This window comes from Mirounga leonina, unplaced genomic scaffold (genome assembly GCF_011800145.1).
Source record: "Mirounga leonina isolate KUSES-001 unplaced genomic scaffold, KU_Mleo_1.0 Mir_176, whole genome shotgun sequence".
NCBI classification, from domain to species: Eukaryota; Metazoa; Chordata; class Mammalia; order Carnivora; family Phocidae; genus Mirounga; species Mirounga leonina.
In genome coordinates this window covers 5,438,478-5,452,732 of record NW_023270454.1, presented here as the reverse complement: position 1 = coordinate 5,452,732, position 14,255 = coordinate 5,438,478, and the positions used below count along the sequence as shown (strand labels likewise).

General features: G+C 41.9%; 1 protein-coding gene across 1 annotated transcript in view; it reads right to left on the bottom strand.

The window, feature by feature from the left end:
- DOCK5 (dedicator of cytokinesis 5) overlaps positions 1-14,255 on the bottom strand; it is a 181,877-nt gene that overhangs the window by 84,884 nt on the left and 82,738 nt on the right. The window contains exons 14-19 of the mRNA XM_035022587.1: positions 13,366-13,490; positions 11,967-12,065; positions 10,569-10,641; positions 8,089-8,192; positions 6,932-7,115; positions 254-351 (exon numbers count right to left, since the gene is read on the bottom strand). Of these exons, the coding sequence (XP_034878478.1) occupies positions 254-351; positions 6,932-7,115; positions 8,089-8,192; positions 10,569-10,641; positions 11,967-12,065; positions 13,366-13,490 (683 nt within the window). The remainder of the gene's footprint in view (positions 1-253; positions 352-6,931; positions 7,116-8,088; positions 8,193-10,568; positions 10,642-11,966; positions 12,066-13,365; positions 13,491-14,255) is intronic.

Here is a 14,255-nt window from a genome sequence, read left to right as displayed (position 1 = left end):
GTTACAATAGAATGAGTTTAAAAATAGCATTTCTTAAAAATTGGCACTTGGGCTTTCCAGTGTAGGTAACAAGTTTTATATTTCTGACCACTGAAGAGGTCAGGAGAAGAGGAGGGAGAAGATTTATATTTCTGACCACTGAAGAGGTCAGGAGAAGAGGAGGGAGAAGAACCATATGGTCCTCTCAATTAATCAAACATTAATTTGAAATGTTGAACTAATGATATAGTGACTGTGACGAATATAAACATACCTTAACAATCTCGCCTCCATCCACTTCCATTAACTTCTTTAAGTTGTGTTTAATGTTCTGGGAGTTCGAACGCCAATTTAACAGTCCCAACAGGTCAACTAGGAAGAACGACCACAAACCATAAAATTAGACGCTGATTGAAAGAAGTAATGCACACTACTTCAGGATACAACTATAAAACTCTCTAGAAAAGATAATTGCTCTTAATAGCGGCTAATTCCTATGTTTTTTTTTTTAATTTACTGTCTCCTATCTAAACCAGAAAAAACCTTGTGGTCTTTCAGTCTTCAGACAAAAAAATTAACCACTAATATATGAGAACATAAAACTGAATTCCTGAATGGAATTCATATTTCTGAAGTAATGACATCATAGACATATAGATGAAAAGCTGGAAGCACTTTTTTTTTTTTTAAGATTTTATTTATTTATTAGAGAGAGAGAGAGAGCAAGTGAGCATGAGTGGGGGTGCGGGGGGCGGGTTGGGGCAGAGAGAGAAGAAGCAGAGCTCGATCCCATCTGAGATCATGACCTGAGCCAAAATCAAGAATCAGATGCTTAACCAACTGAGCCATCCAGGCATCCTGAAGACACTCTTAAGTAAACTTCATACCTTCAATTTGCTGCATTGCTTAATTCGTCCTTTGTCACTATGTGTATCTCAGTGGATGCAAAGGGAAAAGGGAACTTACATATATATGCACAGATGCATTTATTTTTTTAAAGATTTTTTCATTTATTTTAAAGAGAGAGAGAGCAAGAGCAGAGGGAAAGGGAGAGAGAATCTCAAGCTGACTCTGCGCAAAGCACAGAGCCTGATGTGGGGCTCGATCTTGACCCTGAGAACACGACCTGAGCCGAAACCAAGAGTTGGACACTTAACCAATTGAGCCACCCAGGTGCCCCACGCTAATCCATTTAAACATTGCATCCACATTGTAGAGATTTCATTTTTTTCCATTTTTGAGTTGAGGAAACTGAGACCTTATGAAATTAAATAACTTGACTTAGGTCACACAACGGCCAGGAGCGTTATGAATGGCATTTAATTATAGACTTATCTGATTACCAAAAAACCATGTCTGTGCTACTCTATCATACTGCCTTGCCAGGGTTCTTCAAAGAAACAGACAAACAAATTAGATCGATTGCTATTTCAAAGGAAGGCAGAAGAGGCTCATGGTCCTTAGGGTAAGACTGGGACAGAAATCTTGAGGTGTATTTGGATTAAAGTGCAGAATTATGGATCTTTAAGCCATTTATAGCTTTAACCAATGTTGAAAGTGTCACAGGGAAATAGAACAGGCATCTGGACTGTTACTATTTTATCATTTTGTTTAGTACATTAAGCTACTATTCCAATTTACAGAGCATTATCCAGTATAAGTAGCAACACATGCTTTTTAATCAATGGACTTGTATAATATACAGAAGTTGTTAAAAACATATATTGTTCATGAGAATAGTCAATTTGCTTCCTGAGTGTTTGTTTTATTAGCTTGCCTATTGTTTAGTCCCTGGGAAACCTCCCAAACCCAGCACCTAGAGACTCCCCACTGTGAAGAGAAGAAGATCCCATACAACTCACAGAAGGTGGTGAGGCCCCACCCATGGCCTTTCTGCCAGGCCATCATCCACTATTCTGTTACCCCTCAGCAGCCAGACAAATCAACTCACTACTCCCCAGTCTATGGCATGCTCTGCTAGATCCATGTCTTTGCATATATTCTTCTCTTTGTTTGAAATGCCCAGAAATACTTTAATACTATGTATTTGGTAAGCTCATACTTATGTTTAAGACCCACCTCAAATTGTATTCCCTCTGGGGAGACTGACCCAATCATTCTGTGCTATTTGTACGCTTTCCTACATATACGTATACGTAGACAAACATAACGAATAGTAAAGACACACTTGGTATCTCTTTGGCTCAGCCCATAGACCTGAGCCACTTGAGGGCAGGAACCATACTGCATTCATTGTTTTCCGCCATCATGGTGCCAGGCACCTCATAGGTGTTCAGCACGTTTGCTGCAAGAATGAATGCATGGGTGGAAAAGGAGCCGGTGGCCCGCTCAACACAGTTCTTGGATTTACTCGTTTGTTCAGTGAGCATTTGGTAATAGACACTGTGCTGGGCTTGTCCACTACCCCGTTCCCATCTCCTACTCCCGCTGGAGGCTAGTAAATGGTACGGTTCCGTTTGTTACTTCACCCCACCAGTTGCTGCCTGAGGAAAAAGGATTTAGATACTTCACCGGGGTGAAGAGTCACCCGGCAGCTTTAAGCATCTGCAAACAACCCTCTATCAGCCCAGAGGTTTACGCCCTAGAAATATCTGCATTCCACATCACTGCCCATGTCAGGAATAGAGTTGGCATCTGGTGAATCAGAGGTCCTGGGGCTAGAAAAGCGGCAGCCCCATGTCAGAGCCAAGTCCACAGACTTCCTGGGCTCATTCATGCAGGTTGAGGCATATGGCTCTAGTTAATTCCTGTCAGTTGCTACACATTATCTCTCCTATTGTGCAGATGCACTACCATATGTTTGTCCATTCCACTGCTGATAAACCTTTGAGTTGTCTGCAGTTTTTTCTATTTATCACAAACAATTCTGCCATGAACATTCTCATGCATCTTCTGGTTTCCAGGCACAGCAGCTTCTCTGGGCCATAAAACTAGAATGGAATTTCCGGATCATCAGGAATGACCATCCCAATGTTATCCAAGGTTCTCTCAATTTACGTCCCTCCCCAAAATATTTAAGAATTCAGGGTACTCTGAATGACAATCCCCAAATTTAGGCTAGTGACTACTTTAGGGAAAGGATTAGAGACCATAACACTTAAAAAGGAAAAGAAAAATAAAGAAAAACCATACATTTTGGTGTTGCAAATACCTACTTTCAGACCCATGTCCACTACTTATGAACCTAGGGAAAATATTTTGGCACTTTAACTCAACTTTCTTTTTTTTTTTTTTAAAGATTTTATTTATTTGACAGAGAGAGACACCGTGAGAGAGGGGACACAAGCAGGGGGAGTGGGAGAGCGAGAAGCAGGCTTCCTGCCGAGCAGGGAGCCCGATGCGGGGCCTGATCCCAGGAGCCTGGGACCATGACCTGAGCCGAAGGCAGATGCTTAACGACTGAGCCACCCAGGTGTTCCTTAACTCAACTTTCTGATCAATGAACAGAATAATGGTGATGCTGGTGTCTTCGTGCAGTAGGGTGTTGGAGGATAAAATAAGATGCTGCTGGAAACTGTCCCACACCTACAAGGACCTGAACTCCCCTCTCCCTTTGTTGGAGTCACAAATCTATTCTCACCCTCTATACGGGCCCAACAACATATGATCCATATAAACTGGGTCTGATCTAGTTTTGAAAAAATTTATAAATGAAGAGTCTATAAGCTCTGTTTGTAACGCAGGCCAGTGGCTTTTAACCTTTAGAGTCTGAATAGTCCTTTGTAAAGCTAAGGAGAAATGCCATTGGTCATGGTCTCTGTGAAAGAACAGCGACCCTCTTTATCAGGAAGTGCCCTCTTGGAGTGGAGGGTTTCTTACTGTTCTTCAGCTTCCTCTTTCTCAGAATACATTAAACTGGTTCCTTATAACTTCCATCGAATTAGAAGAAAGAGAATACATGAACCACCCACAACCCTTATTATTATTTGTCCCTCGGAAGGCCCTGTGTCCTCTGATGCTTGGGATGTCCTACTGTTCTCTTCACTTTTCTCACATCTATCCTCCCTCGCAGCCCCACCCCGGGCCATGAGGACAGGACACCACTCCTCCCTGGTCCAATGAATCTGCCTCTTTCAACCTTCTTTGGGATACGTTATTATGTAAGACTTTCATTCGGTTTGGTATGTTGAGTTTTTTGAGACCTAAACACTAGGAATGGGGAGGACAACAAAGCCAGGGCAGTTCCATCTGATGGAACTTTCTGGGATGATGGTGATGTTGTGTGTCTGCTGGCCAACACGAGAGCCTCCAGAAGCACAAAACCATGCAATACCTGAAACGAGCCTAGTGCAACCGTACTTTCCTCTATGCTAACTAAATTTCGCAAGCTCCACGTGCCTGGTGGCCACCACAGAGGGACAGCACGCCTTTAGAACATCTAGAAGATGAGCGAGGTGGATATCAGCAAATCAAGTGTCTGAGCTGGGTACTGATGCCTGTCCATACGCTGCCTGTATTTTTGACTGGAGATAATAAACAACTGAACCATATGGTTCTCTCTCATGGAAATTCCTTCTGCTTTTCATTGTAAGTTAATTTTAGCTACGCTGATCACTTGCTTTACTTGAAGTCTAATCTCTGGGAAGGATAATCTATTTGATAAATGCCATCTCTCTTGACTACCCCTTAATAGTCCTAAAAGTACATTAACGCTTGGTATTGTCTGCTGCCATACTTACAAAAATACCATTTTAACATTTCATAGTTAAAAGTTTGGAAAATAAGAGAAAGAGCACAGAAAATAAACTATTGTTCCAACTTCGGGAGTCTTTCCTTTTGGTCTTTTCCTGTGTACATATGATGAGGAGGAGGAGGATGGTGATGGTGGAGGTGGCTAGTATTCACACAGTGTTTACAGTGGGCGAGACACTTGCTTTGCTTTTACTTATTTGAATTTACTTCATCCTTTGAAATATGTACTAGTATCACTCCCATTTTCAAGACGAGGACACCAAGTCACAAAGAGGTCATGTGGCTTGCCCGAGAGGAAACAGCTAGTGGCAGAGCTGGGACTTGAGCCCAGGCGATTGGCTCCAAATCGTCAACATGTATCTAAACAAAACTAGGATTATACCCTGGCTAACGCTGAGTTTTCACATGTCTTTGACTACACTTTGAAATATGTTTGGCAGCTGCGCATATGTCATTTAATTATAGGATAATGCCCCCAATTACCGGACATTTGGATTGTTTCTGCTATTCCCCTATTATGAGTAACACGGAGACATCTTCATACCTGAATCTTTGTGCTCATCTTTCATTGTTTACTTAGGTTTAATTTCCAGGGATAAGACGACTGGCTCAAAGGGTCTGAATACATTCAAAACCTTTGATACACCTTCTAAATCATCTTCCATAAATACTGTACCATTTAACCTGGTACCAGCAGTTTATCTCATTTGCTTTTTCCCTAAGAAGGATTAGGTCACCGATACAGTTTTGTCATGTCTTCTATGAAGCTCAGAATGTTTTCTGGCTTAATTTTTGTTTTTCTCTTAATAGACTTTATTTTTCTGAGAGCAGTTTTAGGTTTACTGAAAAATTAAGCACAAAGTGCAGAGAGTTCCCATATACTCTCAGGGCTCCCCAGCTCCCCCTACTATTAATATCTTACATTAGTGTGGTACATCTGTTATAACTGATGACCTGGTATTAATACCATTCATGAACTAAAATCCACAGGATATATTAGGGTTTACTCTGTGTAGCACATTCTGTGGCTTTTGACAAATGTATAATGACATGCACCCATGTATTCATCACAGTATCATATAGTATAGCTTTACTGCTGTAGAAATCCCCTGTGCTCTGCCTATTCATCCCTCCTCTCTGAGGCCTTTGCAACCATGAAAATTTTCACTGTCTCCACAGATTTGCCTTTTTTTCTGGCTTAATTCTTGGTGAGTGTGTTTTTACTTTCACATGTGTATCAGCTCTGCACTTAACTCTGTTAAGGCCACTTGTCCAAGTTGAAATACTATCCATGTTCTCTAGCCAACCATGATTCATCAAAACAAACAATACTGACCCCTTTTAAAGATCAACCAACATCTGATCCCTGAGTGTACCTTATGTTTAAACTGTTTTGTCTATCCCTTCGTACTTCTGTAAGGCAGAGTCCCAGCCGTGTTCCTCACCCAAATCTTCTAAAAGCCCAAAGTGATTAATCCTCTCTCCATCATAGGGGCTATAGGATTTCTATGGCAAGTTCCCGGAGTTCCTCATTCTTGGCTCACTAAGTTCAGCAGGACCCCTTACTCGTAAGTTAAATGAACGAGAAGCTGTTATTGGATATCAAATACCATCATATACATAAGAGAAGTTAAAATTCATACCATAGATTTCAAGAAGGAACAAAGTGAAGCCCATTTGAACTATTCAGCTGATTTTATGAAAAGCCCTTGAATGCTTGGGGGAAAACAATGGGAAAGAGGAGGCTCTGTGGGGGGGCACATGGAATTCTAACAGGAAACCCTTCCTGCTCTTAGCCACACCAGTTTGTTTGGGCAAGAGACTGATTCTTTTTCTCTGCCAGTACCCTCCCCCTTATTACCAATATCTGTTGTTTCATGTATTATACAGAGTACATTATTAAAGTTCTTTGCTGCCTTGAAGGAAGGAAACACAAGACTTGAAAAAATTTTCAGCCTCTGTTAATGAATACATTTACAGGTTTTATGATCTTAAAAAATACCAAACTACTTTTCATCCTATTTGAAAGACAGGCAAGATAACCTCAGAGTGAGTATTAGCTTTGTGATCAGTAGCACCCAGAACATCACGTGAAGAACGGGGACTAGAATCCGAAGTGTCCAGCATCCAGTCTCGGAAGACACAGCCCCATGTGGCCCAGCCCTCTGGGTCTAACAAAGGAGCCGAGGGGGACCAAACAGAAAACCCAGTGTGGGGTCAGTGTGGTCACCACACCTACCATTCTGGGTGAGTTTTGTGGAGCAAATGAGGGTGGCGATCTGAAAGCTGTCTTTTGTGCTGTCCTTGCTTGGGGTAAAGTTGGCCAGGGTTTTGGACGCTTGGAGCTCTTTTTCTTCCATCTCTACCTTAGTTCCTGGCAGGGTCAGATAGAACTTAGCATCTTCCATTTTCTTGTTGTCACCCTGAAAAGGAAGCAAGTGAGGGACACCAAATGATGGGCAAAATCTCTTAGATGCAAATAAAACTGGTTTCTATCATGAGCACGGTGCCTTTCCAGGGCGTGAAACATGGTTTTACCAAATTATACTTACGCTCCTTCCAACTCTAAGACACTGTGATACTTTTCCAGGGTTTGAGCCCAGAAATAATTTCAACACTGAATAAAAATGGAATAAGCTGTGAACTCCAAACTGAGAACATCCTAGATCTCTGCTATAAATAAATCAATACTAAGGAATGAGGTTGGAGTTCATTTTCTTGAACCTGTAAATGGTCAGAAATGTCACTGGGTTGAGGGGTTGACTGGATTCATTGGGAGGAAATAGCTTGTCACGCCTTCCAAAACTAGCTGTGAAATAAGGGGCTGTTCAAGGAAGACCCACAACAGGTAGAGGCAGCTCAAAGAAGCTACCGGTTCTGTGATATCGTTAGATAAACGAGACCTTCCTGTGTCTACTTTCCACTTGAAAATCTCAGAAGATAATTCCGTAGCAGTTAAAGAGTGAGGACCAAACTGCTAGGAAGGAAGGGAGGCCCCCCTAGCTGAGAAATGGTGCCTGGCTCTTGATGATACAAAAACCACATCCTACCACGCCCACCACACCCCAACCAAGCCCAACAGTGCAACTGGCCCTGTTCCACACAGGACGATGCAGAAGAGAGGCAGGAGGTCAGCCCTTGACTAGTCACTGCCACCGAACGCCGTTGCAGGGGAGGGAGATGTGATAACGATCCAACTCACTCCTTACAGAGAGGGGATGGGAGATCATGCAGCTGGAGCCCTCTGGTTTTCTAGACTCAAGGGGCAAACACTTCTAGCTCTCGACAAGTTTCTGATGTTTATCCACATAATTCTGACTGGAGCCTTGAGAACCCATTTCAGAGGGAGTAAATGTTTCCTAAGCCATTTTCTGAGCCTTGTTCTGTTAGCAGCACCTTATAAACCACCAGATCATGCCTCCCATCCTGCAGAGTGGTACCGTCCGGGTTCATCAGTTTCACGAAGGCCACGCCAAAGGCTCGCTCTGATTTATCTCTGGCTGAAAAGACAGAAATACAGGTCTGGGCAGTGCAGAAAGACGGCAGGAAGCGCTGGCTGGGATGGACAAGTTCCCATTTTGCTCCAGGGTATGACATTCAATTACACTATAATTAACACTGTTCAGCAAGCCACAATAAGCCGTGTGTAGTGTGCATGCCATGGGCCCCTCAAAGGAAATATTCCCCAGACTGAAATCTTCTAATACCTCCACGTAGGTTTTTCTTCCTACATTTGCAAATGAATGAGACCAGCAACTACCCAATCACTTCAATCGGAAATGTGGATGTTGACACGGACTTCCCCCCACCACGTCAACTCCATGTACTGAAGACCTCTGAAGCCTGTGCCTTTTCTCTCCCTCCCTTCTGTTCCCACCCTAGTTGCATTCATGTCTTCCCTGTATTTCTAGAGGATCTTTCCTTTTTTTTTTTTAAAGATTTTATTTATTCGTTTGAGACACAGAGATACAGAGAGAGAGAGAGAGAGAGAGCGCATGAGCAGTGGGAGAGGCAGAGGGAGAGGAAGAAGCAGACTCCCCGCTGAGTCAGGAGCCCGATGTGGGACTTGATCCCAGGACCCTGGGATCATGACCTGAGCCGAAGGCAGACGCTTAACCATCTGAGCCACCCAGGCGCCCCTCTAGAGGATCTTTCCAAGCAGTCCTTTTCTCCACACTGCAGCCAGAGTGAGACCTCCAAAAGCTTATCTAATCAGGCCAACCACACTGCTCCAAACCACCTCCACGAGACACCTCATTTCCCTTGCCTTAAGGCAGACTCAGTGAAGTGGGAATTATACTCCAAGGTTTATTATGCCACCTCTTCCTTCCGAGAAGTAGCCCAGGTGCCAGGAGGGTCCAGCCTCCGCAAGGAAGCAGAGCACCTCCCTCTGGATCTTCAGGTGTTGGCCTCTGGCCTCTAAGGTATCCCCTCGCTGGGTGTTGATGCCTGGGACAACCTGTGGCCTGTTCTCATCACACGCACAACTCTGATGTCAGCAGTGGCTCATGTGCCCCCAGACTGGCTGAGCGCTAAACCACTATATGATTACATTACAATTTGTTTATCCATTCTCCTGTTGGTACCCGTTAGGCTATATCCGATGTGGGGATATTATGAATAAAGCTGTTATAAACATACACTAAACCACAACCACCACCATTACCACCCATAAAACACCTTTTAAGGGCTCCTCCATAACCTGGTTCAAAATAACCTTCATCCCTCATGATGTGGCTCCACCCTGCCTGGATTCAGACTGCTGAGGTGTCAGTCCACGCTCTGTCACTCCCTAGGCCTGTGGCCCTGGGCAAGAGTCTCATTTCTCTGTCCTCACTTTGTTTTTTGTATAAACGTGGATAAAAGCATTACGCACCTTATCAGGTGACTGTGGACACTACACAGTGAATGAATAGATTCACTTAGTGTCTCATACAAACTAAGGGCTTGATAAATGCTAGCTTAGTATTATGTAGAACCACAGGAAATTGCTGATATTTGACTATTTGATACTGACCTCCAAAAACAGCAGTTTTGTGGGGTTCAACCTAATATTAGGACTGCTCCCACCGCTCTCACTTCAGCCCTACCGCATTCACTTTGTGGGTTTCAAACACATTTCTCCACCATCATTCTTCCTTCTACACCTGTAAGTCTCAGGATGTCAAAATCATGCATAGATGACAGGGCTGGACGCTTTGCTACGTGCCTCCTTACAACTCTTTGCTGGTGTAGCACCGACCACACTGACATTAGTTGCCTTTTCTCTTGCTCATCTTCCTAACCAGACCAGCAGAGACTTCAGGTCACTACCCATGTCCTATCCTGTGAAACCCTTATAGAACATCTATTAACATCATACAGAACCTTAATATTCATAGAACACATTTTGGGGAAATTCTTTTAAAAATTTTTTTTAATTTAAATTCAATGACATATATTTATTATTAGTTTGAGGCACAGAGTTTAGTGATTCATCAGTTGTATATAACACCCAGTGCTCATTACATCATGTGTCCTCCTTAATGCCCATCCCCCAGTCACCCCATCTCCCCTCACCGCCCCCCTCCAGCAACCCTCAGTTTGTTCCCTAGAGTTAAGAGTCTCTTATAGTCTGCCTCCCTCTCTGTTTTTATCTTATTTTATTTTTCCTTCCCTTCCTCTACGTTCATCTGTTTTGTTTCTTAAATTCCACATATGAGTGACAGATGAGTGACATTCTCTGATTTCCTTAACACTAATGAATCCTGAAGTAATGGTGCTAAGTATGTAGTTTCCAAATATTTTGTTTTCCAGACCCACAAAAGTTCTGTCGAGCAAGAGTAAATATTTTTTTTTTTTTAACAGAAATATGTTGTAGACCTTCTAGTACTTACATTCCTGAGATGACCTGTGTCGGAAGGTAAATCTTATATGGCAGCGAGTAACCTCTTCTATAGCGATGGATACCTGCACAATAATAAGGAACTTACAGTTGATATATCCACAGTATGTTGCACTCTTAGCTCATTTTACAGAGTTGGTTCATTTTTAGTATCTTATTACAGCACAGAGTGAGATGGAGAGTAAAGGTCCATTCAAAATAGATTGAGTTATTTTCAAAACCTAAAGAATGTCAAGAGAAATCACCTTTGCTGTTTATCATGGATTCTGAGGATGGCGATATTACAAGTTTCTAGTACGTTCTCAAGTATGAAAGAGGAAAGACTTCAGAGGAAAAAGATCAGGACTTTGGGGTCTATACAGGAGCTTCCAGACTGCAAGGTGTATTGTAAGTTGATTGATATGGTAATAATTAGGGTCCATAACAGAAGGAAAAGATAATATACTGGGGACAAGGAAGCTTTTTGCTGTTTCCATATATAGAGGGGACAAGGAAAACAGAAGTACATGGCAATGAAAAGAGCAGAGAATTTGTGGCAAATAGTTAAATAAATTATAGCATGATCATATAATGGAATATTATTCGAGTACCTAGAGACCCACTTCTGAAGAACTTTTAATGCCTTGAGATAAGTAGTTTTAAAAAGCACAACATAAACCTGTTATAAACAGCACATTCCAAAACATATGAAGTATATAAAATTGTGGAAAATGATTACTTCTGCATTGAGATATTAGTGCAATTTTTTTTTTTTTGAGTTTTCTAGGGAGAGCTCATAAGACTTTGACAATCAGATTTGATTTTGACAATCAAGAAGTAGGCTCCAATTTAGGTTTGGATATTAAGCAGTTACAGGATCTTGGAAAGTCACCTGACCATTTTTGAGTCTTGGTTACCTAATCAGAAAGGGCATTATGACACTGTTTTAGCCACAGGGCTACTGAGCGACTCACAGGGGATGTCTTATCTAAAAAGCACTTGGGAATTTGTAATACACATATTTAGATTGAAAAGAGGCCCAGAAAACTTGGTCAGAGGCCAAGAAGAAAAAACATGTTAGGCAACTGCTTGCAGAGTGTGAAAATTTCCATTTGGTTTTAGATCATCTTGGCAGCCTATTACATCATTACAACTACAAGCGTCTCTAGTCAAATTTCTATACACATTTATCAATGGGAATGTTATTTAAGAATTCTGAGTTAAAGATAAATACTCTCATGCAGAATTGTATCAATTCATTTCTTATAGGACACCACAGGCAACCGATCTATAACTTCAGGATAAAGAAGGAATGATTTGTGAGTAAAAAGAAGAAAGGAATCTAAACAAGGTTTAATATATGACGGAGATTACTTAATATATGATGGAGATTACAAATGGCGCATCTCACCTTGACAGTCTCATACCAACAGGGCTGCTTGACTTGGTAATAGACTACTGATTTGTACTCTGAAATGCCTTCATATCCAGCACCAGGATGAATTGCTTTCTTTGGATGGGAAGAAAAAATTAAAAGAGGATTTTTTAAATTGTTTTTTATTTTAATTCCAGTATAGCTGACATACAGTGCTATATTAGTTTCTGATGTATAATACAGTGATTCAACAATTCTGTACATTACTCAGTGCTCATCACAAGTGTGCTCTGAATCCTCATCCCCTATTTCACCCATCACCACACCCACCTCCCCTCTGGTAGCCATCTGTTCTCTATGGGTAAGAATCTGTTTCTTGGTTTGTCTCTTTTTTTCCCCTTTGTTCGTTTGTTTTGTTTCTTAAATTCCACATACGCGTGAAGTCATATAATATTTGTCTTTCTCTGACTGACTTATTTCACTTAGCATAGCACTCTCTAGCTCCATCCATGTTGTTGCCAATGGCAAGATTTCATTCTTTTGATGGCTGAGTAATATTCCATTGTGTGTGTATACACACACACACACACACACACACACATCTTCTTTATCCATTCATCAGTCGATGGACACTGGGCTGTTTCCATAACTTGGCTATCGTAAATAATGCCGCTATAAACAAAGCGGTGCATGTATCCTTTTGAGTTACTGTGTTTGTATTTTGGGGGTAAATACTTAGAGCAGATGATTTCATCTAGAAAAATAAGAGAACTGCACACGCCATGCATGAGCCCTCTACTCTCCATGCGGCCAGCACGTGTCTCACACCAGCACACATCCACCAATCACATTTGGAGGCTGAAGAGTAGGGTTAAGAATGAGTTTCTACTTCTTTCTTTGAGGGTCTAAGTGTATAACTGTGGTAGTCACTAAGGGACCCAGCACCATCCTACCCCTTTTGGGTTGCAGTTTCCTGATTACTAAAACAAAACCTAAAGACCAGTGGGAGTCGATGTTTAACAGCTCTCTACGGGGTGTGTCTCCTCTGGTTCTGTGGACTTGGCACAGGAAGGGGGCCCTGCAGCACCTTCTGGGCATCCGCACTACTTCGCTCCAGCTCCACAGGGACCTACCTCGCTTGAAAGTGGCCAAATAACTTGCCAATGATATAGAACTTCTGGATCAGAAGCATACACGTGAAATCACTAGTAGCTGGAGATACTTCTTAGAATGGGAGAAATAATGAAAATAAGAGTCTAAATGGGTTTCTTAGTAAACTTGGTAATTGCTAATCACAAATCTAACAGGTTTCATCCTTTTTCCTTATGAAAAAAACAAATGCACACTACTGTGGAGAGCAAGTCACCTCAGACCAAAGTCCCCTGTTGGAAAGAAGCGTGTGATGGCAGCAGGATTTCTGGGTAGCCCCACCTACCTCCAGGAGCTTGCCCTCCTCATCGTACACAGACATGGTCACCTCCACGTTCTTTGGCGTCTTCTTTTTCCCTTTGTCAAACTCCCCGTGGATCAAAGTGACATAAATATCATTCCGCACGTCCCCTGCAATAGGACAACCCATCCTGTGAGTGGTACTGAGAGAAGTCATTTTGAATGTTCAGGATGTAATAAGATATAACATGTAGATAAAATATGAAATGATCTGACTTGGGGCACCCAGGTGGCTCAGTCGGTGAAGCATCTGCCTTAGGCTCGGGTCATGATCTCGGGGTCCTGGGATCGAGTCCCACGTTGGGCTCCCTGCTCCATGGGAAGTCTGCTTCTCCCTCTGCCCCTCCCCCCACCACTTGTGCTCTCTCTCTCAAATAAATAAATAAAATCTTAACAACACCAAAAGAAATGCTCTGACTTTATAGGGAGCTATTCATACAGCAGAAGTTTTTATATGTATTGTCCTCTTCAGCTTCCCTCAGCCTATCTTTCCATACATACCAAAGTGTCTCTGAAATGCAGTGTTTTAAAATGAACTCTTTTCAATAGTAATCCTTTGTTCTGTTTATTAATAACTGCTTTCTAATAATAAGTACACAATGTATTTTATTAGGTTACAGTAGCAGATTTTTTTTAATAATGCCTTGGAGGGTGGTATTTTAACACATCTGAAAATAACAAAAGCTAATGTTTATTGGGTGCTTCCTCCATGCTAGGCACTGTTCAACGTGTCTTACAGGTAATCATTACGTTTATTTAAATCAGCTTAATTGTTTTTACCACTATCAGAATCATTTCCCCTTGTCATATTCTTGGTTGTCCAGCACAAAATTTTAAAAATTAATTAGCAAATGAATAGCCCCCACAGTGAAGAAA